The sequence below is a fragment of the Eriocheir sinensis genome, chromosome 35 (genome assembly GCF_024679095.1).
Source record: "Eriocheir sinensis breed Jianghai 21 chromosome 35, ASM2467909v1, whole genome shotgun sequence".
NCBI lineage: Eukaryota > Metazoa > Arthropoda > Malacostraca > Decapoda > Varunidae > Eriocheir > Eriocheir sinensis.
The window spans coordinates 10,809,607-10,836,477 of record NC_066543.1 but is presented as its reverse complement, the minus strand read 5'-3'; the positions used below and the strand labels follow the sequence as shown (position 1 = coordinate 10,836,477).

Here is a 26,871-nt window from a genome sequence, read left to right as displayed (position 1 = left end):
GATTGCTGCTACATCTAAGTAAATTGCTCCATTTTTGTTCCTCCTGTTTACACATGACACCATTGCCCACCCCTTGCCTTCCCTCCTTCAATTCTCATCCCCAACAATGTTTTTGATTCCTTATTTCCCTGAAACACTTACACTCCAGTACACAACTGCACATGAACACATGCTATGTTCTGTGTCATGTGCTCAGAAAATAAAAGATTAAAGCTTCGTAAATCAGAGCTTTATATCATTGTCTGCTGTGTACATAAAAGAGGCTGCTTGTCAATCTCCCCTTAGTCATTTGTATAAAGAATTTACAAATTAAAAGAAAATATGTACATAAATATTTGTTTTCTTGGCTCGTCTGTGATGTATGAAGCAAAAACTAACCTTGATGGAGCTGGTGCCTAGAGTGATGTTTATTTATTTAAAATTATTTTTTCTACTATGTGGACTAACTGGATTATGTTAAAATGATTCTGCTGGATCTTCACTAACTTGTTTACATCACACCTCACCCAAAGCATCTTAAACTTTATACATGGCACACAGAAATGTTTGTTTCTACTGTCTTAAACTGACATTTGTTGGTTGGTTTTTATTTTCTGGATAAAACTGCAAGAAATAATTACAAAAACTAAACTTATAAACCTAAATGGAAACTACTTAAAAGCATGTTTTTAAATTTCTAATGTCCACTTTGCAAATTGATGGACCATGCACCTAACCACATTTTTGATGAATGAATGAATGAACGTTCATGGTGTTTGGTAGCTCAACTTTGAAGTCATTCTGTAAGTAAACTTTATTGTGATCATGTTAAGATCTAGACAACATCCACACTTGTAAAGATACAGAAAAAAATTATTCCAGTGAAGTTGATGATGAGTAGAGAGCAGGTATATTCAGATGTGAAAACAGCAAGGGCTTTAAGTGTTGTGAGCCAGGATTGATATTGCTATGTGGTTTGGGCATGAACATGGCAGTAAAAATTGATATCCTAAGGCACAGACAATAGTTCTTGGATGGAGAGGGCAAGGAATTTGGTGAAGATTGTAGAGCTTGAAACATGCAAATAGAGGAATGGCTGCTAAATAAATAAGGTATATGGTATTGATATAGAATGAACAGAACAAGTCTAAACAGATATAATTCCTTATGATGCAGAAAACAGGCATGACCTAAAACAACAGAGGGTAAATATGGAGAAGAAATGATAGCATTGAAGCAAAGTCAGTCTGGAGTGGGAGGAATTTCTATTGAAAAATAAGGGGTAGAATGGATGAAACAAGGATGCCCTTCCTTGCTAATTTGAAGGCCAATAGCTGTCTCAGATCTTCGGTGGACTGTGGAGTGTCCAAATCAGTTGAGTGATGATTGCCAACATCAAAGGCTGGGCAACAAGATGTGTGAATGGGTAAGTACAGTGGCCCTGATTAGTGACTGATGCAGGAAGCAGATAGCCAACAAAATAAACTCAAACATATTTACTGAGACCATTGGAAGTCTACTGTATATATTCTTGTGAAAATCTAATAAAATAAGGTGAAGTTTAGGAATTTGACATTGATAGTTTTTCTAGTGTTATATTTGTTGAATTTATTCCTTGACAGAATAATTTATAGCCTAAGCAGAGTCAATTTTTACATGAACTTGGCTTTTACAAAAATATACAAGATAAATACACTTTGAAGAAGAAGAAAAAAATAAACAAAACACATCTAGATATCTTTTACTTGTGTGGTCCAAAAGCTATGATGCTTCCTGGTGTTTGGTAATACGGCAGAGCTGGGGACTTAAGGCAGGGAATGGCTTGGCTGGTGTCTCCACGGTGCAGGGGGCACGGAGGATCTCAAGGACGGGGGTAGCGATGAGTCTCGTAGATTCGGAACAACCATCCCTCTACTTCTGAGAACATGACTGGAGAGGAAAGGAAATACTGGGAATGTACCAAGATTACTATTGAATAAAGGAATGGAATGGTTAGCCTCACATCTTTTTTCCAAGGAACTATTCTGAGGTTAACCTCTACCAACTTGACTCTCATTCACTGCCTCCCTCATCATCTCACTAATATTGTACAATTAACTCACCCAATACTGACTGTGTTCCTCTTCCTGGACTCTCCTCCAAGGAATTGTTCTTCTTTAGTCTACCACTGCCAACTCTACCTTCGATTGCTACATCCCTAAGCCTCTTCCAAATAATAATGGTACTGAGAAATAGGACAACACAGCATTTATTGTGTGTTCCTTTCCCTAGCCAATCATTCGAGGAACAAATATTTGGTTCACCTCTATCAACTCAGCCCTCATCTGCCTCCCTCAGCCCTGTCACAAATACAATGTACCAACCTAGCACTGACCATGAGTTCCTCTTCTGTGGCTGTCTTCCATTCACATTTTGTCCAAAGAACCATTCAGCATGTTGGGGTGTTCTGGTAGGGAGAGACTTGGCTGAGCTGGTTCAGCTTTCCAGCCCATGGTCCAAAGGATGGGGGCAGAGGTGGTCACAGTCACCTCCCCACCACCAGGAGGAAGGTTATAGGTGTTTGAGGTGCTGACCAGCCGACCAAAGGCAAGTGTCTGGTGATCTGTAGAAAGCACAAGTTAGGGAGTAAAATCTGGAAGTGAATGCTCAGGTTACATAGTGGAGAGAATATATTTATATATGTGAATGGGGAGCCGAGTACAAGAGTTTTGATGTTGAAGTATTTTTATTTATTTATTTATTTATTTATTTTTTTTTACGTTTCTGCCTATGGTGCCAGTATGCTTTCTTGGTGGGGCATGATGGTCGCCCCAAGCCTGTTATGGCACAGGCACATGTTTGTAGCCATCTTGCATGGCTCTTGCTGCCACCCCCAGAGCTCATCTCTGATCCACTCTTTAGATAGAGAAATCTAGAGTCCGGGTTAATAGGTGGTCTTCAGGATAATATGTGGGTCGTCTTAGGCCACTCGGCTGAAGCATCCCAGCTTGTGGCAGTGGGTGGGAAGCTAACCTGAGTCCTCCTGGACACTGCACCTGCATGCTAACCACTCAGCCACCACCTCTCCAAGACAGAGACAGAGGAATGTGATTTCACATAGCAGTTCAAAATTCATGTATGGTTGTACAAGAAAAATGAAAGCCAGAATAAGGGGGGATTTAAATGCAAAGCTAAAAGTAAGAGGTATGAAGTAGTCCTTGGTGACATGTCTATTTGAAGACAAAAGTGAGGTTGGTAGAAAATTAAAGGATTGTTGATGAATTTGACAAGGTGTCTAGTGGCAAGAATAAAGTAAGTTATTTAAGGGGCAAAAGAGCAGACCATTTATTATACAGATTTAGGGCAGAGCATGACAAAGTGTAAGATGTGATTGGGGTAAGAGAAGATGGAGGAAGTGATTGAAACACAACTACAGTCTCTCCCTTCACAACAGCATAGATCTCATGCCACACCACACACCTCTACCAAGCACTTTCTTTACCCACCAACATTCCACTTGAGGCCAGTGGTGGTGACAGTGGCTGGGTGACCCACGGGCACCAGGCCACACCAGCTGGCTGAGGGGTGGTGGCACGACTCCCCTGGCACTCTGATGCTGTGCTGGCCAGCCCTTAGCACCCAGAAGAGACTTCCCCCACTCACTACCACCACCGGGGAAGACATGGTCTCACATGCCTGTGGAAATAATAAGGTAATGCATGAAAGAAAGTGTGGTTCATGGACTCATCATAATCATCCATTGCAGGACAAAAGACTCCCATTTTCCACTTCTCTCTGTCTGTTTTTAGTTGTACTCCATCTTGCTCCAGCAAAGATTCAAATTTCATCTTTTCACTTAATTCTCTGTCTGCCCATACCTCTCCTAAAATTCTTGGGTAGATACCCTGTGATTCAATGTACAGTAACCTCTTCAAAGTTAACCCCTTCACTTCGGCAATGCCGACGTCGGTGTCCGACGGCGTCACCGTATGGAAAGGGTTACGGCCATAGCATTAATCTCCCCCATTCCCGTTCCATCCCATCCCTTTTCCTTGGCTGTGACCTGCAGTTTTAAGCGTCCCCGGAGGGTTGGGGTTGATTAACACTACCTGGAGAGAGAGCGGATGGGGTTGAAAAAGTGTTGACTCCGTGGGGTGCGAGGCAGGACATCTTTAGGTTCCCCTTTGTTGATTTCATGAATAAATAGTGTTCTATTTGTTATTATAGAAGAAAATACATTGAAAAGTATCAGAATATTTCTATGACTGATATTGTATCACAAACTTTGCTGAAGTTAATATATTTCTTTTAGTTTGTAAAAACTCTTGTGTTTCCATTTGATTGTAAACATACAGTTATTCCTGAAGATTTCTTTATAATTGCCCCCAAAATGGCAAAAGACGGCAGATAGATGACTAAATATGGCATTATTATAGTAATACTTAACTTATACCATAAAAAAGGGCATTTCTTAGTGACCACCTTGATTTAAGACAAAAATGCCACCAATGACACGACCTGGCAACTCCTATGTGGCTGCCCCATGGCTGGCCAGGTGTGTGACCAGTCATGGATACCAACCTGTCTCATAAAATAACTTACTGCATTACCTGTTATTCACATGTAGATCAACAACGCTATTGTTTTGTTTTATGATATATAATGTATATGAATACAATGGTGTGTGAAAAATGCATTATTTATCTCGTTTTCTGTAATTATTGGTTTGAAAGTGCTGCTAACATTATTATGACCTGCGGGTTGGTCTTGTCTGGCCCGCCGGGGATGGGGAGGGGATGGGGCGGTTTACACATACCCCAGACCCGCGTATGGGGATGGGGACGGAAAGGGAATGGGGAAGATTAATACTATGGCCGTTAGTCCTCTTCTAAACATTTTAATCCTCATCCATTTCCTCTTAATCCTCTTCTAAGCCTCTTAAAGAGGAAATGGAAGAGGATCAAGAGGAATTTAGAGGAGGGTTGAGAGGTTTAGAAGAGGATTAATCCTCTTCCATTTACTTTCCCTTTCCATACTGTGACGCCGACGTCTGCGTCACGGATGGAAAGGGTTAAGGTGGAAAAAAAAAAAAATAAATAAATAAATAAATAAAATAAAATAAAACAGTGAGATATTGGGTAGAGCCCTCAAAATACTGATTGACTTTGAATATCAACAAGCCTTTGTGGCATAGTGGTTAGCACATCTACCTATGAATACACAGACCTAGATTTGAATCACAGCCTGGGCAATCAGTGAAGATGTTTCCACTTTCCATCTAATGTCAGGGAAAAAGCTACTCCAGAAAACTAAGCTGAGGGATAAAAAATAACATAAAAATACAGTGTACTAATTGGACAAAATTACCTTTCACTAGTTTATGTATTACAATTCCACAGAACTACTTATTATCCATTATTCTTATTCTAACCTTGTAGAGAGTTGCCACAATTCCCATAATATGGTCGAATCGATTGTCATCTGAGCCAGCCACCACCAGGATGTGACTCACCTGAGAGCGGCAGAGAAGAAAGGAAATATAGTAGAGAATCACACAAACACTATGGAGTGGGGTGGGAAAAAAGAGAAATTCAATATAGAGTTACAAAAACACAAAGAAAGGAGGTATGGTCAACAGTAATAGGTAAATAAATACAGCAGTTTGTTGTTCCTCTAGTAGGCCAGTCAGCACCCATAGCGCCTTGGTGAAATCCGTCTCATCCTGGTCTGGTGTGGGTACAATCCGAACACCCTTGGTAGCATATATCTTGAGCAGGTCTGGTAGGGCCGAGTCAAAATCCCCTGATATCACGTCTGGCAGAGGGCAGGAAACTAGTGGTGAGGCTGTTGTGGATTCTTGCTGTTGGTGCATCAGGTGGTGGAATTCATTTGTGGCGCCATCCACGCAGACTCGCAAGTGTGCTGTGGGAAAAATTTCAGTTTAAGACTTCTATTTTTGTGTTGAACCAACTCCTGGCTAGTTTTAAAAGGAGGCATTGAGCTAGCAGGCCTGTCACAACATTCTCCACTCTATTCTAATTAATGATCGCTTTATAGCCACAAATAAAGACCGATAAGCAGTAACTTTTATTAGATTTAACTAAAAAGTACTCTCCTTTTAGTGGAGTTCGTAAGTCAATTAACTCATCAACTATGGTAAATATTGCCGTAATGACAACCTCTTTTATTAAATAAATACCCTTCGTTGTTTGTAATTTATTTTTTCTACTACACATATGACAATCAATAACTTACTGATTCAACCCTGTTTCTCTGCAATGAGGTTTTGGTCCTAGGTCTGTCTTCAGCCAAAGAAAATGAGACAACTCTGAAGTTGGTGGCAGCTTCTGTATCTTGGATGAAGCAGTATTTTTTTGTTTGCTTTGATTTGACTTCAATATGTTTTCTTGACAGTAAAAAAAATTCTTATTATTTTTGTGATGTGTTGGTGATTGTGAAAGTGGTGGTGATGGTGATGATAATGGTGATGACAGTACAGTTCTGGGCATAGCATGATGATTTGGTGTTAGTGATACAAAACATCAAGTGGTAAGACTCACCACTGCACCACCACTGCCTCACATTCCCCACGTTGGCCTTGGTGATACCCTTGTTCAGCAGGATGACAGCATATGGCAGCTCTGGGAGAGGGTCATAGTAGTCCCTTGGCTGCCACATGACCGCTTCATCACTTGCCACATCCTCCTTGTCTTCCATCTCTGATCACCAAAGTGTTGAAGGGGATTTTATAGAGAATTAGGGTTTGGGGGAAAGGGTAATTTCCATTAACTATGGAAATTCTTTCATAACCTCCTTTTCCCTTAACTAGACAATCCCAATTGTTTAACATAACCTAAGGAATGGTGACCTTGCCCCATAGGGACTTTGCCTGAACGGTAAGAGGTAAACGGTAAAATAAGTGTTAAGCAAGGAATAACACTCATTAAAATTAAGGCAGTCTTACATTACAAATAATTGTTAGCACATATACAAATATATGAACAATTATGGTTTGGAGTATACAGACTCTTAAGTATTGCCAGTGTACAAGACATGACAAGCTTAACTTAGTTCTATACAAATAGGTAAGAAAACACACACACATAAAATAAAGGAAAAGCTGGGCTACGGTAATATAGATTGGGAAACAAAACTGACCGGGCTTGAGCTCAGGCCCTGTATACTACAAATAGGTAAATACACACACACACACACACACACCGTACCTGCAGGCTATATGACACCTAATACCCCTAGGCGTGAGGCAGGCTCGTGTCCGTGCTCGGGTTACAGGGTTATAAAGTGATGGATTGGGTTCTCAACATGTGTTTACAGACATAAACCTCACTGCAGGGCGCCCAATGGTCTCACTTATAGATGGTGAATGACGTTTGATACAAAAGGTAAAGTAACTGCGATGCGTCAAGTTGAAAGGGCTATGCGAAAACGATTACAGTGGCCACTCAGCGCTCAGACATGTTCCCTGAGCCACTCGATGAAACAACGGGGCTGTAAAACTATGATACGACAGCACTTTTAACGCTCTCACGTTGTTACTCCAATATGATGTCCGTACTGTCATTGTTATTCAGTCCAGCAGTGGCGGGGCGGGCCAGAGACACACTCAGGCTGGGCGGCGGCCGCGGCGTAAACAAAGTCAGCTGGCGGTGGTTGGTGACGCGCGTGTCCGGCCGATTAACAGTCGCTGCTCGAATGGCGGGACAGACCAAGGAGACTATATATATATATATATATATATATATATATATATATATATATATATATATATATATATATATATATATATATAGTCTCCTTGGGACAGACCAATTTAAGGAGATTTGGGACGGACCGAGACCTCGACCAAGTAATCTTCGGTTGTAAGTCGGGTTTTGACAGATGCCTAAACCCCTGCCAGTAGGATAAAAAGGGCCTTTTCTGAAAATTTCACACCCACCGCATCCCGCGAGCAGTCGCGCGACCGAAAGGCAACCTCTTTATTAAGACTGGCAGAGACCTGAAAGGTCAGCTGTAGGTTTTTCGTGCAGCACCAAAACCCTCCAGTTGACCTTTTCTGTCGTATGGCGGACGGAGACACATGGAGATCACACGCACGACTATGTGCGACCTCCCGCGACCTGCCCACGACCAAGGTCTAAAGAAATTAAAAAAATATATATTTAGAAGAAAAAGGAGAAGTGAAGAAAAGAAGAAGAAAAAAAAGAAGAGGAAGAAGAAGAGAGAGTGTTTAAACGAGAATGAAAAAGTGTGAGGTAAAGAAAGCAGAAATGATAACAATAATAAATAATAATATTATAAAAAATGACAATAGAAACGACAATGAAAACAGTACTGATATGTAATAATAATAATAATAATAATAACAATAATAATAATAATAATAAGAATAAGAATAATAAGAATAAGAATAATAGTTGTAATGATTATAGCAATAATAACAATAATAATAATAATAATAATAATAATAATAATAATAATAATAATAATAATAATAATAATAATAATAATAATAATAATGATAAAAATAATGATAATAATAATAATAATAATAATAATAATAATAATAATAATAATAATAATAATAATAATAATAATAATAATGATAATAATAATAATAATAATAATAATAATAATAATAATAATAATAATAATAATAATAATAATAATAATAATAATAATAATAATAATAATAATAATAATAATAATAATAATAATAATATTAATAATAATAATAATAATATGTGTAATAATAATAATAATAATAATAATAATAAGCTTTCTTGGGTAACTGTATACAGCCATGCAAGTCTCCTTGGTTGTATTTATACACCCTTCTAGTTTTTACCATATTAAACAAAAATACTAATGTGGCGGGTGATGTGTATATTTAAAAATAAGCCGATTATCTTCGATCATATGTCCTCGCTGAGCCTGAGGAGTTCCGTTGGGCTTTGGTCTACGATCAGTGGCCAGAGGCCATGGAACCCTCGGCAGACAGCTTGCTGACCAATGCACTACTCGATCTGTAGGTTATTACTCAGCAGTCAGCAGGCCACTCTGTAGGCTACTCTGAGCCAGGCTATATACGTACTACTGTCTGTATAGGTTATACTCAGCAGGGTACCGTAAACTACTCAGAGGTTACATATGGCAGGCTACTTTGCCGTTTGCCTAAACAGGCTACTCAGCAGATTATTCAGCAATGCTGCTCTGGATTGGCACAAAGTAATTATAGGTAACATACAAAGCCGGTGACAAATTTGGAAGAAAATAAAGAGAGATGAGGAATGGTGCTCTGTGGTCATAATTTTAATTATATATGTCTTGCTCCTCGGGCTGCTCCTAGGTAGTCCTTGGACCAAGGAAACTTTTAATTGGACAGAGCCCTTGAACAGCTGAGCGAGGCTGCGGCAATTAAAGATCGAGACCCTTGGGCGGCGCCAGCACAGCAGATATATAGACAGCATGCAGCCAGGCCACAAGGAATGCGAGCAGGCACGTACACCTACGTACGTCTCTCTCCTTTTGGTAGCGGCACGCCAGACAATGCATATCAATACGTGAAGTCTGCAGCATGGTAATGCCGCGGTGACTGGCATGGCAAATACGTATACGGATAATTTTCTCAACCACAAAAGCTTTGATTATGTATTTTTGTCATCGGGGCATGAATTAAAGTTGTACTATATGCTGATGAACATTTAAGTGTTAATTATTACGTTTGTATATAATGGAGAAGAGATCGAATTACAAAGGTAATAATAAGTGCGCTGCCACGATATTTAAAGTGCCCTTTTGTGACCTCTCTGGCCCATATATGATTATTGTTTTCCCATTAACTTACTCTCTCACATGAAAAGTTAAATGGCAGGACTTTTTAACAATTCACCTCAAGCAAACATGCATTTTCTTTTCAATATTCAGGTCTGCTGCTGAACACAAACATTGGAAATATATAGATATAAACAGAAATAAAAGATGCCGTTATAATTCATGAAATGACTTATTGTCAAGCAGCAACAGTAGCGTGTAGTCCAACAAGAGAATACCGTCTATGTTATAATCCCTGCCGTGCCCTCCCCGGGCCGCTGGGGCGCGCCGCTGCTCACTTGTCCAGCGCGTCAAGTCAACAAACATGGCGGCGCGGAGAGCGGGGGTCGCCTAGGTGCTGACGGTGGTCGCTACTTCATGCGCTTCTTGGTCACCAATGTTAGTTTAAGGTTAGTGGTGGTCGGGGTGGACGGGGAAAGGGGGTGGGGCGGCAGGGGGCGGGGCGGGGCGTGGGTGGCAGGGCGGGGCGCGGCGCACACGCCCCCCCTGCATCACTTACTGGGCTGCCCCAACATTGATACCTGTGGCGGGGCTGCCGGGGCTTAGGGGTGTGGCTGGTGGGCCGCCCTGGGGACGGGCCCTCAGGGTCCTGCCAGGGGAGTGGGCGGCGGCGGCGCCAACCTCCGCCGCCAAGGTTCACCACTGCCCCTGCACATCCTCCTCGGCGGTGGAGGAATCCGGGACAGGACTCAACGCCTAATGAAAGATTTAAATCAGGAGTCAAGGCCTTAAGAGTGCCAGGCGGAGAGGTGACATCATAAAGATCACGGTGGAGCACTCTGCAGGCCAGTATTTCAAACAGGCAAGATGCTACTACTGAATCCAGGACATGATTGTTGGGCGACTTCAGATTTGGTGTTTATAAAACATGACAGGCAAGACCAATGTTTGGGAATCCAGGCCGTGAGGGTTGACAGGCCTGAGTGACAATAAACAAGTGCCCTCGGCATCATAATCCCCTATATATTGCAATAGTAATGAGAATAGAATTACTAAGTAGAAGATTTGTGTCATTTTCTTTGAAGTGTGGTATACAAGTTCATGTTTTCACAAAAAATAAAATAGCATCATGAAAGAAATACATATACTCTTGATATATGAAGGTGATTAATAAACTTATCAGGTACATTACAATAGGTGGTGTGCATGAGAGTAACTGTTCACCATTGCAACGGGGTTATTATCTGGTTGGAGGTAGCTGGTATTTTATAAAATGACTTGTCGGGGAACTTGTTTGCTTTATTGCCACACCCCAGCACTGCTCAAGTGGATGCATTTCGGCAGAATATCTGTCTTGCGACATCAACGCGGAACAGATCAAAAGAAGAAGAAGCGCGGTTTGTTTTGCCTCCAACTCGGCCCCGAGCACAAACTTGATGAGTTGTGCACGCAACCTATAGGGTCTTATAATCATGGCAGATAATAATGAATTTATGGTAGCCATCTCGTGAAGTTGATAGTTACCTTGTGTTGTATTTCAGTCTCAGAATGCTGTGCAGTAAAATAGCTTTCGCAAAATTAAGGAAACTTCAATATAATGATGTAAAAAGTTTATGAGCGCAGCCTAGCACATTAAATTTTGTCAGCGTTAGATTAGGTAGGTCAAGTTAGATTTAATTAAGTTTGGTCAGGTTAGGTTAGAATTAGTTTGGTTAGATTTGTTCAGTTTTGATTATTGATATTATTTCAGAAATACCCCCGTCTCATTGCAAAGGACATCTTGATGCTTTATGAAGTATTGTGCAAATACAGGGCACTACTGTACCGTAAACCAGGGTGACCGGACAATAAGTGATTAAAAAGTTGATAAGTTGATAACTCGTAGCCAGTTGCAACAAGCTAGATGATTTTAGTGTCAGAATTTGTCTTTTGCCTTATAGTTTTCGAATAAGAATGTTGTTTTCTTGAAACACATTTCTGTTTTGAAAACAAGCACAATGTGTGTTTTTGAGATTTTGTAAAATTTACCCCCTTGGAAAACTTCTTCTGGCAGGAACAATCTGTATTACACACAACATAAAAACTAGAGAAAACAATCAGAAATATGCTTAACTAGAACAGTTAGAATGATTCAGGGGTGCTTAACATATCCTACACACCTGTAAATGTCACTTGAATGGAGGCATGTCGAAAAATGGCTCAAAATGGGGTGACTTCGGACACCTAAATATAACTACATATTGTGGGGTGACTAAGGCAGGGTTCCCACTATTCTGTTTTCACGGATCCGTCGACTGTCGGTGATGTCATCAACGGAGCCCGGGCCCCGCGTGGAGCCCGTCCAGAGATGAACTCAAGTTAACTTTTGGGTCTGTAATGGTGGTGGTGGGGTGCCAGTCCTGTGATGTTGAATATTCTACATATCATGAAAATATGAAATAGAAGTACTTACCTACAAAATAACATATACAAGAATAAATTTCTAGTGAAATGCATCAGGTTAAAATCTGATAAATGAGATGTAAAATAGTGTGCACTTCAAAGAGCCCTAACACACTTGAATGTTGCCCTACCATTAAAAGAATTTCTTTTGGTGATTATGTCATCATTAAGCTTCCCCCCAAAAAAGAAACCTAAAACTGTGCTCTACATCTTATACAGTACCCTCTCGAGTTTCGCGCTCACTTCGTTCCGAAGGTATAGCGCTAAACTCGAGGTATTGAAAACACTGAAAAAGCACTTATTTGTTCCGACCCGTGGATTTTATTTATTTATTTATTTATTTTTTTTTTGTACATGGCTTATGGCGCCGGTAGCTGGGTCCAATGGTCAGCCCTGAGCCTGTCATGGCCCAGGCAACGGTTTATAGTGGCCTCATTATAATTGGGTCATGCTGCCGCCCCCGGAGCTCACTTTTTTCCTCCTTTACTCCCTTGCTATCTCAAAATACGTACCTTAGAAAAAGGAAGAAAACAGGAAGAGAGAACGGGTCGTTTTAAAGCCACAGATGAAGCCTTACGATTGGCTGAGCTCTGAAAACATGCTTGTGATACACTGGGAGTCCGATGACGTCATCGCCGGCGCTAACCCAATCAGCGGCCTCACTGCCTTAAGGCGGTGTCACACTGGCCGATTTCCTCTAACCATTGTGGCTACTGGCAACGCCCGTGCGCCCATCTGGGAGCGAGTTATTGGTTGTCTGTAAGCTGGTGTCACACTGGGCCTTTTTATTCCCGCCACGTTGGCGGCAGCTTGGGCAACCAGCAACTTTTCTAGGTGTGCGTCACACACATAGGGGGAAATTTGAAGGGTGTTTGGGGGGAGGGGCAGAAGGGAGAGTCAGGCCATGTCATGACACACACACAAACACACACACACACACACACACACACACACACACACACACAGAAAGGGAAATGAGAAGGGTGGGGGGAGGGAGGGGCAGAAGGGAGAGTCAGGTCATGTCTTGACCTGAGTCAGGTCATATCCTGACCAAAGCCCTGATCTGACTCTCCTTCCTGCCCCTCCCTCCCCACACCATTCTCATTCCCCTTGTGTGTGTGACAAGTCCGGACCTGACCTGACCTGACCTGAGTCAGGTCATGTCCTGACCAAAGCCCTGACCTGACTCTCCTTTCTGACCCTCCCTCCCCTCACCATTCTCCTTTCTCCTTGTTTTCATCCTTTCTATCTCACCTTTCACGAGAGGGGCTCATAACCAGAGTGAAGCTACACACCTCTCGAGTTGGGGGCTCGCGTGGCATTGAGGCTGCTCCAAGTTGAACCAAAAGTGACAGGGAGGAGACGGCGGGAAGATCAAACGTGGTTGACATGTTAATAAGTCTCTCTCTCTCTCTCTCTCTCTCTCTCTCTCTCTCTCTCTCTCTCTCTCTCTCTCTCTCTCTCTCTCTCTCTCTCTCTCTCTCTCTCTCTCTCTCTCTCTCTCTCTCTCTCTCTCTCTCTCTCTTCTGCCATAGCCACAATGTTTGGAGGAAAATGTCCAGTGTGATACTACCTTTTAAGGTAACGTGCGTGACGCCGATGGTAAGTAGACGTGACCCATACATGTCAAAACAGCGTGAAACTCAGGGTGATAATGCGCGAAAGTCGGGATGGTAAGAATTTTGGGCTAGCTGCGAAACTCGAGAGGGCACTGTAGTTTTTTTGTAATAATATTTTTTCAAAATTATTGACCATTTTTTACTTCCCTGCTACTACTGACCTGAAATGTGGGAACTTCTCTCCCAAGATTTTTGCCAATTTTTTTTTCCGGTTCAACAGTGTCCGAAGTAACCCCCGGAATGTGCACAAAAACTATTAAGTTTCGTGAAAATTTTGCACCATGTAATGATAGCCCTTAGCAATGCAGAGTAGATGCATACTCAGCATAAATCCTAGGCCTAGAAACAAAAAATTCATAAGCAAAAAACCTTGAAAACTGTCCGAAGTCACCCCGGTTTATGGTATTTCTTTGCATTGCAAATTACTCGGTTTTGAAATATTATTTCTTAAAATATGTTCTGGGGAAAATTTATTGAGGGATTTGTTTTCATTTATCGCATTTTGGTAGTATGGGTCAGGTCAGGGTGGTCATGCTAGATTTGATTAAGTTAGGTCAGAGGTTAGGTTAGGTTTGATTTAGTTGGATTAGATTGAATTCTATATGACAAATACATGATATGCTTTGCATTGCTCAGTTGATTGTTGTCACTAGTGGTTTGTGACCGGTGGGAGTACTTCTGGAATTTTTTCTCATTGTTTACGATAAATACCTGTGATGGTTCAGCACCCTACATGCATTCCCGACCGTCTTGGAGACAGACCCAACATTCTAGACCTCTTCCTTACCTCAAACCCTTCTGCTTATTCTGTCAAACTGTTCTCTCCATTAGGCTCCTCCGATCACAATCTTATTTCTGTATCCTGTCCTATCGCTCCTGTACACCCTCTGAACCCACCGAAGAGGCGATGCTTCTGGCATTTTGCTTCAGCTCGGTGGGACGACCTGAGGATGTACTTTTCCGATTTCCCGTGGAATGATTATTGCTTCCAGGATAGAGACCCCTCTGTGTGTGCTCAGCGCATCACAGAGGTGATTGTCTCTGGAATGGAGGCATACATTCCACGTACTTTCTCTACTCCTCACGCTAAAAAGCCTTGGTTTAATCATGATTGTTCTCGTGCTGTCAATGATAGAGAGGCAGCTCACAAAAGGTACCAGAGCCTTCAAACTAATGCTAACAATGAACTTTACATTTCTGTCCGGAATCGCGCCAGATCTCTTCTCCGACTAACCAAAAACTCTTTCATTAATAGAAAATGCCAAAACCTTGCTTTCTCTAACTCTTCCCGTGACTTCTGGCATCTAGCCAAAAACATCTCCTCCAACTTCACTTCTTCATCTTTCCATCCACTCCTTAGTCCTGATGGCAACACTGCCATCTCATCTATCTCTAAGGCTGAACTCTTCTCTCAAACTTTTTCTAAAAACTCCACTCTGGACGATTCTGGGCATGTTCCTCATACTCATCCCCCCTCTGACTCTTTTATGCCTGTTATAAAGATTCTTCAAAATGATGTTTTCTATGCCCTCTCTGGCCTCAATCCTCAGAAGGCTTATGGATCTGATGGAGTGCCTCCTATTGTCCTTAAAAACTGTGCCTCCGTGCTGTCACCCTGCCTGGTCAAACTCTTTTGCCTCTGTCTGTCAACATCTACCTTTCCTTCCTGCTGGAAGTATGCCTTCATACAGCCTGTGCCTAAGAAGGGTGACCGTTCCAATCCCTCAAACTACCATCCTATAGCTTTACTTTCTTGTCTATCTAAAGCTTTTGAATCAATCCATAACCGGAAGATTCAAAAGCACCTTTCCGCTTCTGACCTCCTATCTGATCGCCAGTATGGGTTCCGCAAAGGGCGTTCTACTGGTGATCTCCTTGCCTTCCTAACTGACTCTTGGTCATCCTCTCTTAGCCGTTTTGGTGAAACCTTTGCTATTGCACTGGACATATTGAAAGCTTTTGATAGGGTCTGGCACAAATCTTCGCTTTCCAAACTACCCTCCTACAGTTTCTATCTTTCTGTCTGTTCCTTTATCTCCAGTTTCCTTTCTGGCCGATCTATCTCTGCTGTGGTAGCGGTCACTGTTCTTCCCCTAAACCACTCAAAAGTGGTGTCCCGCAGGGTTCTGTCCCATCTCCCATTATCTTTCAGTTGTTCAATGATGATCCTTTTTCCAAAATGAACTGTCCTATCCATTCTTACGCCGATGACTCTACTCTGCATTACTCAACTTCTTTTAATAGAAGACCCACCCTACAGGAACTTGATGATTCAAGGCTGGAGGCAACAGAACGCTTAGCCTCAGACCTTACTATTATTTCCGATTGGGGCAAGAGGAACCTGGTGTTCTTCAACGCCTCAAAAACACAGTTTCTCCACCTATCCACTCGACACAATCTTCCAAACAACTTTCCCCTATTCTTTGACAACACTCAGCTATCACCTTCCTCAACACTAAACATACTCGGTCTATCCTTAACTCAAAATCTCAACTGGAAACTTCATATCTCTGCTCTTACTAAATCAGCTTCCTCGAGGCTGGGCGTTCTGTACCGTCTCTGCCAGTTCTTCTCCCCCGCACAGTTGCTATCCATTTACAGGGGCCTTGTCCGCCCATGTATGGAGTATGCATCTCGTGTGGGGGGGGGTCCACTCACACAGCTCTCCTTGACAGAGTGGAGTCAAAGGCTCTTCGTCTCATCAGCTCTCCTCCTCATACTGATAGTCTTCTACCTCTCAAATTCCGCAGCCTTGTTGCCTCTCTATCTTCTATCGATATTTTCATGCTGACTGCTCTTCTGAACTTGCTAACTGCATGCCTCCTCTCCTCCCGCGGCCCCGCTGCACACGACTTTCTACTCATGCTCATCCCTATACTGTCCAAACCCCTTATGCAAGAGTCAACCAGCATCTTCACTCTTTCATCCCTCACGCTGGTAAACTCTGGAACAATCTTCCTTCATCTGTATTTCCTCCTGCCTACGACTTGAACTCTTTCAAGAGGAGGGTATCAGGACACCTCTCCTCCTGAAATTGACCTCTGTTTAGACACTCCTTTGACCTCTGTTTGGGAGCAGTGAGTAGCGGTCTTTTTTTTTTTTAATTTTTTTATTTTTTTTATTAACGCCCTTGAACTGTCTCCTTAGCTGTAAAAACAAACAAAAAAACAACAACACTTCACACTGCACCATTGTTGTTGCAGGTGGCTGAGTGGGCATGGTACTTTATGAATTGCTGAAACATTAAAAACCCTGCTGGGATTGGAGGGTGTTCTCTACTTGAACAGTGTCTTCAGAACATTTTACTGTATACTTGTTTTATATATCTTATTTTGCATCACAACAGGCTGTAATTTTTCTTCTTTTTCCAACCTTTGTCATGTACCAGATGTTTCTTTGAATGGCAGGAAGATGGCTTCATGGTGGCCAGGATGGAGCTGAAAGTGTGGGTTGAGGGCATCCAGCGAATTGTGTGTGGGGTGACAGAAACCACAACCTGTCAGGTGAGCATGTAGATCTGGGTAAATTGTGCTGTGTGTCTAGAGTCTGAATGAAGACAGGCTTAGGTGTGTGTGTTTTGTGCATTATGTAGCTTTGTTAAGTCTAGATATGTTATTCTTTTATATAGTCTTTGAATTAAAGTTACCATTCTTTCAAAAATTCACCATTCTCTATTCTGATATATTCCACCACTCCACACTACATCCATTGCTCTCACATCCATACTATGTCTGTGCACCCCATCATTACTCATGCCATCCCATCTTATTAAGCCACACTGTCTTCTCAAGTAACTAATTTCTTCTACACATGCCCTTACCTGGAGTGACTCATTCCAGGCCCTGTGGCCAACAAATCCTTGTCTGTCTATGTATCTATCTATAAAGGATTGGGTGAGATTTGCAGATGATCACATTGTCTGCCTCGTCTGAGACTTTGTCTAGTAGTTGTCCATTCAGGTAATCAAAATTCAGTTTCTGTGATCTTAATATTTTCAAACCTTAATTGTTGTCAACCCATCTGGTGCCATACCAACTTCCTTTCTCCAGTTTATCAGCAGAAATACTTTGTATAGTAGAGTCTTCAGTAGGAGAAGAATTTGGTGGATATAAGAGCTTATGTTGGGTTAACCTATAGGCTGCAGTACTTGATTTTGTAGTGCATAACTTGGTTTCTTATCAAATGCTGGTTATTTTGGTTTGAGACATATGCTATTTGAGACTTTCTTGTTCTACTAGATAAATTTTGGTTGTTTTGTTGCTCATTACTCCTGAATCACACTGTTTGATCTTGCTTTACCCAGAGCGCTACCATATATACATGTTCACACTGCTTTCAGGATGTAGTGTATGCGCTGGCCCATGCCACAGGCAAGACGGGCCGCTTCACCCTTATTGAGCGCTGGAGGAACAACGAGCGTCTTCTGGCCCCCAATGAGTATCCTCTTAAGGTGAGCTCTGGTGGCATGTACTGTGTAGGCTGTGTTTATCAGTTTGTATGTACACTTCCTGTAAACACAATCTCCACTCGCCAAGTAGATAAACTTTGCTTGTTATAGCTTCTCAATTTCCTTTCTAGATACTTTTGAAATGGGGCGAGTACTCCAATGATGTCCAGTTCATCCTCCAACGGTCAGCTCTTGAGCCCAAGACCTCTAATGGCCCGTCCGGTGTTCGTCCGGGTGGCCCACAGAGAGTGGACCCCACAAGTCGGGCTACAATGCCCCAGAGCCCCCAGGCCACACAAGATCGGTCCAGACAGTCCCCACACACCCACAAGGATCTGAAAAAGTCCCTCACCTTCAGTGGAGGTCATGCTGATCTCCGCCGACAGGACACAGGCACCTCCTCCCCATCCCTCGGTGGCCCGCCACTGCTGCAGGCCATGATGTCCCCCACTAGCCCAAGACACGGTGACTTTCCCTACCCGTCCTCCCCCACTGCCCACTGGGAGGTGATGCCAGGCGATGGTGGCAAGGGGGATCAGCAGCAGCATCCGTCCCCTACGTGGCGGCCTCCTGCTCCTCCACCCTATGAGCTGGTTCGGGGCAACCCTCCCCCTCCCCCTGCGGCCCCAAGAATAGGTGTGGACAATGTGCGGGCAACTAGTCACTGGGGTTCCCCATGGCCTGGCTCCCACTCCCCACCAGGCACCTCCCAGCCGGCAGGCCCCGTATTAAGCCCTCACTCCCCTGTCCGTGCACCCCCAGGCGGTGAGCCCCCATACTCCTTAGGCAGGAGGGACCAGCGGGCAGAAATGCAGTCTGCACTAAGGCCTGAACCTGTATATAGTGATGGTAGACGAGCTCCTTACCCTGGCTATGCACACCAGGGCACCCCTGGCCTCACAACCACTCCCCCTGGCCCACACTATCACCCCCGTGGCCCCTCTCCTAGTCAAATATCTCCAATATACAATGGTCCTCCCCCTCCAAAGCCTCCCCACCTAGCAGGTCCACGCGAACTCCCCCCTTACCGCCACCCTCCACCACCCTCCTCCTCCCCCACCAAGATTGCCCCATCCCACAGCTCGCCCAGAAAACTGGTGAATGCCTCCCAGGCTTTGCCACCCGTGCAGACGTCACCCTCCAAACAGCCTCCTCCTCTGGCCCAGGTGCCACACCCAGGGAGCAAAGTGCCTAACCCTCATCAAATTGGCTCATCCCCACACTCATCTCCCATCCGTCATCCATCCCCTACCAGACACCCCTCACCCACCCGTCACCCCTCACCAACACGCTCATGTCCCCCAGTGAGCTCATCGATCATCACGGCCCCGAGTCCACACGGCAGCGCCAAGAATCCTCGTTCCGGCAGCCCTGTCAAGGCCATGCAGGGGAGGCACGGCATGGAAGAGTTTTCTGTCATGCCTGATAAGGGCGTCCCTGTCCATAAGCCTGGGGAGGAGCAGAGTAACATGCGACTGGGGGAATTTCACTCGAGGAAAGATGAGGGAGCCAACAGCAACATGGCCAAAGAGATGATGCAGTCTAGTGTCGTAAATAACAGCATTGGGAAATCCACACCAGACCCCCAACCCAAGGTGAGCCAGCATAATAGGGGAAACATTGACCGGCTGGCAGTGGAGAGCGTTAGTGTGTTTGGCCGGCGTGGCACCAGTGAGGAGGTCTTCCCCAACAAGGATTCGTCACCACACCCGAACTGCACCGAGCGCCTCAACACCTCCCTGGACTCAACGCTCCCCAACCACTGCATTAAGTCACCCCACACCAGGAGGAGCCCAGCCAAGGTGAGTGCTACACAATGATGCACAAGAATATATGGTCAGTTCATCAGCTTGTATTTTCATTTCCTGATATTTATAGCACGAAACAAGCTTCAGTTACTAATCTATGTTTTGTGGTAGTATTATAGGCTTAAGCATCCAGGAGTTGAAAAGTAAAATGAGAGGCACTGCATCACCACTGTCATGCTGCGTATCTTTTGTTTACATGTACCAACTGAACAAATGCTTAAAGTTGTGCTCCTTGAGCATATTTCATTTTTTGTTTTCAGTATTAATTCAGTGTGAGATTTTAGTAAGGTAAATGGCATCATGAAGAAAAGGACAAGGTAATATTAGTAAAGTAAATATCAATGTGCAATAAAGGCAGTGACAATGCAGTTACCGCCAGTGAAACTAAAAAAATTGTTAGTTGAAAATAAACAACTTAGGACTTTGTTGTTTAGCAAGGTGTTAATAATATCAGTTCACTACTTAGGACTTTGTTGTTTAGCAAGGTGTCAATAATATCAGTTCACAACTTAGGACTTTGTTGTTTAGCAAGGTGTTAATAATATCAGTTCACAACTTAGGACTTTGTTGTTTAGCAAGGTGTTAATAATATCAGTTCACAACTTAGGACTTTGTTGTTTAGCAAGGTGTTAATAATATCAGTTCACTACTTAGGACTTTGTTGTTTAGCAAGGTGTTAATAATATCAGTTCACTACTTAGGACTTTGTTGTTTAGCAAGGTGTTAATAATATCAGTTCACTACTTAGGACTTTGTTGTTTAGCAAGGTGTTAATAATATCAGTTCACTACTTAGGACTTTGTTGTTTAGCAAGGTGTTAATAATATCAGTTCACTACTTAGGACTTTGTTGTTTAGCAAGGTGTCAATAATATCAGTTCACTGCTCAGTGGGAAGGATGATAAATAACGGGATACTGCAGCACCTCACAATGGCTCAAGATTGAGTGTGAGGTTCAATACAGCAAACATACCTCTAAGCCTGTATTTTACAAGGAAACTGGGGGTCATTTTTTATTTATTTATTTATTTTTTGCAGCAGAGGAAGCAGCTAAAAAAAAAAAAAAAAAAAAAAAAAAAAAAAAAAAATAAAAAAAAAAACTGAAAAAAAGCCTGCTATTCACTGCTCACACAAAAAGTGCTCAGGAGAGTGGCCAAAAGAGAGTATGTGGCACATGCTTCTATGCCAGAAACTACTGTATCCTTAAATCTGAAACTGCTTGCCTTGTTGCATTAGTCTGTCCATCACACACACTTTACATTGAAGTGTAAGTTATTTTTTCTGCTCATATTAGTTTTTGCACCTTTACATTCTTTGCACTTATGTATCATCGTGGGAACTCTATGTGTCCTGTCTTGATTGCAGGAATCCCCAAAGAGTGGCCATGAGGGAGGGCGGATGAGCCACAACAACAAGGTGGAGCAGGTGGTGATGGACGGCAAGTACCGTGATCTTATCAAGGTGATCAACCTGCAGCGCGACAAACTGAATAACCAGCAGGTGGAGCTAACCAAGGTGGGCGTAGCAAATATTTGTAAAAAATTGAAGCTCCAACAAAAATTCTAAGCTTTTTCTTATTTTATCTTATACGTAAGTAAGTAAGGAAGCATATATGAATTTTGAGTAAAGACCTATAGTAACTGTTTGGGGTTTTGTTTGGTTAGGTTAAGTTAAGGGTATCTTCAAACACATGATAGCCAGCACCTTATGGTATGAATCAACAAAGAATGACCTCACTTTGTTGTGTAGAAAGTCTCGTTAGTAAGGAAGCATTTATGAATTTTTCAAGTCAAGGCCTATATTAGCTGTTTGGAGTTTTGTTAGGTTCAAATACATGATAGCCAGCACCTTTTGGTATAAATCAACAAAAAATAACCTCTCTTTGTTGTATAGAGAGTCTAATTCATTAGTAAAGAGGCACATTTGAATTTTCTGATCCATGACCTACAGTATAGTAACTGTTTTGGGTTTTGTTAGGTTAGGTTAAGTTTAAGGTATCTTTAAAAAAATGATTGGCAGCACCTTATGGTATAAATCAACAAAGAATGACCTCTCTTTGTTGCATAGGAAGTTTCATTTGTAAGGAAGCATAAATGAATTTTTTGAGTCAAGACTTATAGTAACTTTTTTTTTTTAGATTAGGTTTGGTAAACTGGAGGTCAGTATGTGCCTCAGTTGGTGTCACTTAAAGAATCCCAACTGCACCACCATCAGGCTAAGGGACATTCACCAACAGTCTCCTAAAACTGAAGTCTAAAGAGGCAAGAATACTCGGCCTAAAAATAAAAAAGAATAAAAATAAATTAAAAAAAGCCATAGGCAAATGTAAATTTTTCTCAATTCTCAAAGTTCCTGAAAATTACCCAAAATTCCCATAGAAAGTTCCCCAGTTCAAAATTCCCGGGAATTTTACAACCATAGTCCGAACACATGCTTGTGTTGCTGACTTGGGGGACTAATATAGACAAATCAAGACTTACCTGCACATTACTACTTAACCTCTTCACACGCTATCATTTTTAATGGACCATATATTGGAGGGATAAGCTTGAGTTAATAAATAAGATTTGATTTGCATTACCTGGTATTTATTTCAAATGGTGATGTTATTCAGATGGCGTATATTTAACCAATCAACAAGCAGCAAACTTTCCGAGGAGAAAGGGCACCTTTATGGCCAAGTATAGTTTTGTCTTGATAAAGAAGCTAGACTTTAGATATATTATGTGCATTCATTTTCATAATTCATCTGTATTGTGCATCACAGCATATCTGTAGTGAAGAATGACAGTGGTGGTAAGACATATTCTGTTTATCCAATGCAGTGCTGTTGGGAATATCATCAGCAGTGAGAAATATTATAATGCATCCCTATTGAGCTTAATAGTATTTAACTGTGTAACTCCGAAGAATGACACAGATGCTAACACCATACACTTACCCCAAGCAGTATGAGGCTGAGATAGCTTACCTGGAAGGTCGGTCGAGGGAAGATGAATCTCGCCTGGCCCACGTCGCCTCCGAGATTGAGAGACATGAGATGATAGCGCAGCAGATTGACCAAGAGGTGACTTGTGACTCTTCTTAACATTGTTCATGGTTTGGTCTAGAGTGTAGAGTAATAGTTATTGTAAGATTTATCAAAAGAAGAGCCTGCAACATGCTCCTACTGAGGAAGCAGATGGAGATACTGAAATGAATAATGGTATAGTGCAAGATGCAGTGGCTGAAACTGTTACAAAATTGGCAGTGAAGTGCAATCATATATTGATAAAAATGTTTCTGCATTAAGTTTGAGGCAGTAAGTCTTTTGAAATTTTACTGATGCATCATCTTATCATGCACAATGACACTTCATATGCATGTATCTTATGCCATGATTATTACCTCACTCTCATCTAACAGTAGGGGTATTCATGATATTTGAAGCCTTATTTGGTTGACCAAAGAATGGATTACATTTATATATTGTTAGTTTGGTATGCATTAAATTTATATATCAAGCTTCCCCTACCCCCCAGCTTTATAATGCATGGGTGTAATTGTTCCCTTTTTCCTACAGGTCAATCACTTGCAGCAGCTGGAGCTGGAGGCTGACTCGGCTCAACAGGCAGAGGACAAGGTAAAGGCCGAGATCAGTGCCCTCCAGGCCCAGTTGGCTCACTGTGAGAACCAACTGGCTGCTCACAGTGAAAAGGTGTCGGAACTAGAGAAGAACATGACTGAAGAGCAGCAGCGCAGCCAAGAGGAGGCCCGGGCACAGCAGGAGGCCATGGTGAGGGAAATAGACAAACTCCAGGCAGCCATTGCCCAGGCCAATGCTCAGGCTGAACATGCACAGCTGCAATCACAACAAATTCTGCAAGAGGTGAGTGCTAGTTTCATTTCCCCCTTGCATGTAAATCTATTTATTTGACTTTCATTTCTCTCATACAATATTCATTCTTTATCCTTAATAGAGTTGCATGTCTACAAACAAATAAATGGGCATTTTTCTTCAGATGGCAGACTCAGAAAAGACCATATCAGAGAAGAAGAAGGAGGTGGAGAAGCTTGTGATGGAGATGAAGGATGCCAACCTGGAGTCCCTGTCCATCACACCGTCAGAGGAGGTCCGCACCCTGCTGGAGGGTAAGACAGGTAGGGTGCCTCACACCACCACCACTGCCTCAACCAAACTGTAGCTAGGGGGAGTGTGCAGCCCCACCAGCACTGGTGCTGCGAGGGGCTGTAAAGATAGGCTGCAGGCACACAGAGCAGGATTTACCTGTTCAGATCCACAAAAGTAAACTTATATAACAGTAAAACTTGATAGTGATAGTGATAGGTTATGTAAACTTAAAATCTATGTTGTTAATAGTGTTTGATGACATGAAAGTTGTGGCAATACAGTATTTGTTTTGTAATAAACTTGTTTGAAGTGAAGTAGTCTGTTACATGCACTGCTTTGACTAGTTGTGCTGTAACTTTTGTAGAACAAAAAAATATCAAATTAGTTCCTAGTTCTTACAAGGACAAGATAATATTAATTTAGTATCTAGTTCTTAGAATATATATTTTCTGTGTGATTGTTTTAAGTCTAGCTTTCAGTCAGAAGCATGCTCTGCATTATTTAGTAGAAAAAAATGCTAATTTATTTTGTTCAAACCCCTTCATTATGTTATAACGTGAAGAAAACTTAAATGTCATGCTGTGAAATAGCTGTGTTTGTGTCCATCTTAGGCTAATTAATGCTGTTTGTTTATGGTTGTTAATTGATTGTTGTTTTCTCTCTTCCTCACTTTGTGTCTGTCCATCTGTTTCTAACTTAAACATTCTTGTTTTTCTGTCTACATCTCCCTGAATTTGTTCATTTCTGTGCCACCTCTTGCTGTCCATGTCTCCTTCCTTTCCTCTTTCTCTCTGTCTCTGTCTCACAGGAGCGGCCAAGCCAGGCAGTAGTCGCCGCATGATAGGATCTCCAAGACAACTGGAAAATGCTGTGCCCACCTCCAAAAACCCACATGGGGTCTGGGTGTAGATGTGTAGTGTAGCCCTCACCTCCCAACCTTGCAGCCAAGGACTCTGCACTCACTGTTCTCCTTGTGGTATGTACTGTACTAGGTGCCTCTGTTGATGTCTACTGTTACCAAAGTGAATGTTGAGTAAGGAAGGATATGTCTGCCAATTCATGGGTGTCATTCTAATTAGAACTCTTGATAGCAATGAACTAGCTCTGAAAGATTGAGTTTAGGTATGAAAATGAACCATCACCAGAATAAAGAGATAGAAAACATTCTTTATTTATTTATTTTTTCATTGGGGCATTTCTCTGGAGTGTGAATTCTACTCTAAAAAATAAAATTGGCTTTTGGTTTAAATTACGCTACTAATACAAAAAAGGCCTGAATTTTTCAGATATGGTAATAATTTTGCTTGATATTTAGCAGGAAATATCTACATTTTTGTCAAAAAAAAAAAAAAAAAAAAAAAAAAAAAATCCTGAAAAGATGGTTTTCTTACATTTCTGGAATGTAAAAAGTATAATGCAGAAAACATTCATATAACCATATGAATAAATCACCAAAATCCTTCAAAACATGTTTTCAAGAGCAGTTGTAAGTCTGCTTGAATTTTTAGAGCATGATCAGTTCAAAATCAAGGAACTGCAAAATGGAGGTTTGTCTGGGCAGTCATCACAATATAACTTTTTTTCTGCTTTCTCCTGCACATGCCTTTACCCCTATTTAGATATTCAGCAATTAAAACTGAACAAACAGTACTATTAGGTCTGTGATGTTTATCATCAAACTGGGTCATGAAATGCCTCTCAACTAGCTGATTTTCCAAAGTTGAGGAAGACTTTCATTCTCACTGATCATTCTTCATCTGATGTACCCTATCATTAATTCAAGAATTTCTGCTTCTCTGTAATACATGTAACTAAAGAAAAGAGTAATTTTTCTTGAAAAACTGCACAGTTCATGTCAATGAATGAGATGCTGGGCACAGACGGCAGTTTATTTTGTCACAATAGTATAATTTTATCATACATACCGGTATGTGTCATATAACACTATTCACCAAACACTTGCATGCTTACTATGATATATGTAACTTACATGAATTGTGATTTAAAATGAAAAAAGTGAAGAAAATAGCAAGGTGTGGGAGACAGTGACACTTTTTCAGCTGAGGAGAGCTGTTCCCATTCTCTTGTCTCCATAGTAATGCTGGTAACGTCATAGGTGGCAGGAAACACTGATTTGAATCAGAGATGCCTCCATGTACCTTTACATTAACAGAAAATTTCTTTGAAGGTCAAGGTCTGGACCAATAACTTAGATAGCATTTTTGTGCTGCTATTGGCAAAATGGTTAATGATGGTTCATTTTCACACCTCAGCCCACATTTTTTTTACATTTTTCCTTGATATCAGAACTTACTGGAATGGCACATAAAGAGTGGCAAACATAGGTTAGATAGGATGGTAATATCTGTTTTATGTGAAGGGTGTTGTTCCTTCCTTCCTCCCTGGCAGGTAGTGACACACTGGCCAGGCAGGTGCTGTGTAGGTCATGGTGCTGACGTCACCTGAAAATTACTCACATTGCAAGGTTTGCTTCATAAAGTGTGTTCCTGTGTCTGTGAATCTTGTGTGTTCAGGATTACCACAATGAAACTGGCATCTCTCCATATACAGTCAACAGTAATAGATGACTTGAGAATGTACATAATTTGCATATTTGTACAATGCTGTAAAGGTAGAGGGTAGGTGCTTATGGAGGAAACATATCGTCATCGTAAATAAAGTGTGCAGAGTTGTC

General features: G+C 41.9%; 2 protein-coding genes and 1 long non-coding RNA gene across 10 annotated transcripts; 2 read left to right on the top strand and 1 right to left on the bottom strand.

Annotated features, from left to right (window-relative positions):
* Positions 1 to 214: 214 nt before the first annotated feature.
* On the bottom strand, positions 215 to 10,175 carry LOC127007379 (thiamin pyrophosphokinase 1-like). Of its 5 annotated transcripts, none has more exons than XM_050878291.1 (7): positions 10,029 to 10,175; positions 6,519 to 6,677; positions 5,615 to 5,880; positions 5,390 to 5,470; positions 3,465 to 3,654; positions 2,343 to 2,581; positions 215 to 1,908 (listed from the first exon to the last, which is right to left on the bottom strand). In XM_050878291.1, exons 1-6 carry the CDS (start codon positions 10,114 to 10,116, stop codon positions 2,385 to 2,387), a joined length of 981 nt encoding a protein of 326 aa, XP_050734248.1. In that variant the 5' UTR covers positions 10,117 to 10,175; the 3' UTR covers positions 215 to 1,908; positions 2,343 to 2,384. The 5 variants fall into 5 exon arrangements, with proteins under 5 accessions (XP_050734248.1, XP_050734249.1, XP_050734252.1 ...); XM_050878292.1 differs by having other exon boundaries at positions 2,354 to 2,581; XM_050878295.1 differs by lacking the exon at positions 10,029 to 10,175 and adding an exon at positions 7,535 to 7,656.
* Positions 10,053 to 26,871, top strand: LOC127007377 (bromodomain-containing protein 4-like). Of its 4 annotated transcripts, XR_007760217.1 has the most exons (10): positions 10,053 to 10,199; positions 17,219 to 17,314; positions 18,151 to 18,261; positions 18,390 to 20,060; positions 21,431 to 21,580; positions 23,016 to 23,132; positions 23,628 to 23,933; positions 24,067 to 24,205; positions 24,985 to 25,152; positions 26,586 to 26,871. XR_007760217.1 is itself a non-coding variant. In XM_050878275.1 (9 exons), the coding sequence occupies exons 2-9, from the start codon at positions 17,231 to 17,233 to the stop codon at positions 25,083 to 25,085; spliced, it is 2,670 nt and encodes an 889-aa protein (XP_050734232.1). In that variant the 5' UTR covers positions 10,053 to 10,199; positions 17,219 to 17,230; the 3' UTR covers positions 25,086 to 26,871. The 4 variants fall into 4 exon arrangements, 3 of the variants coding, with proteins under 3 accessions (XP_050734232.1, XP_050734230.1, XP_050734231.1); XM_050878275.1 differs by having other exon boundaries at positions 24,067 to 24,196; positions 24,985 to 26,871; XM_050878273.1 differs by having other exon boundaries at positions 24,985 to 26,871.
* Positions 20,077 to 21,175, top strand: LOC127007380 (uncharacterized). The gene is made up of 2 exons (XR_007760218.1): positions 20,077 to 20,551; positions 20,928 to 21,175. It is a non-coding gene; the product is annotated as an uncharacterized LOC127007380 (long non-coding RNA).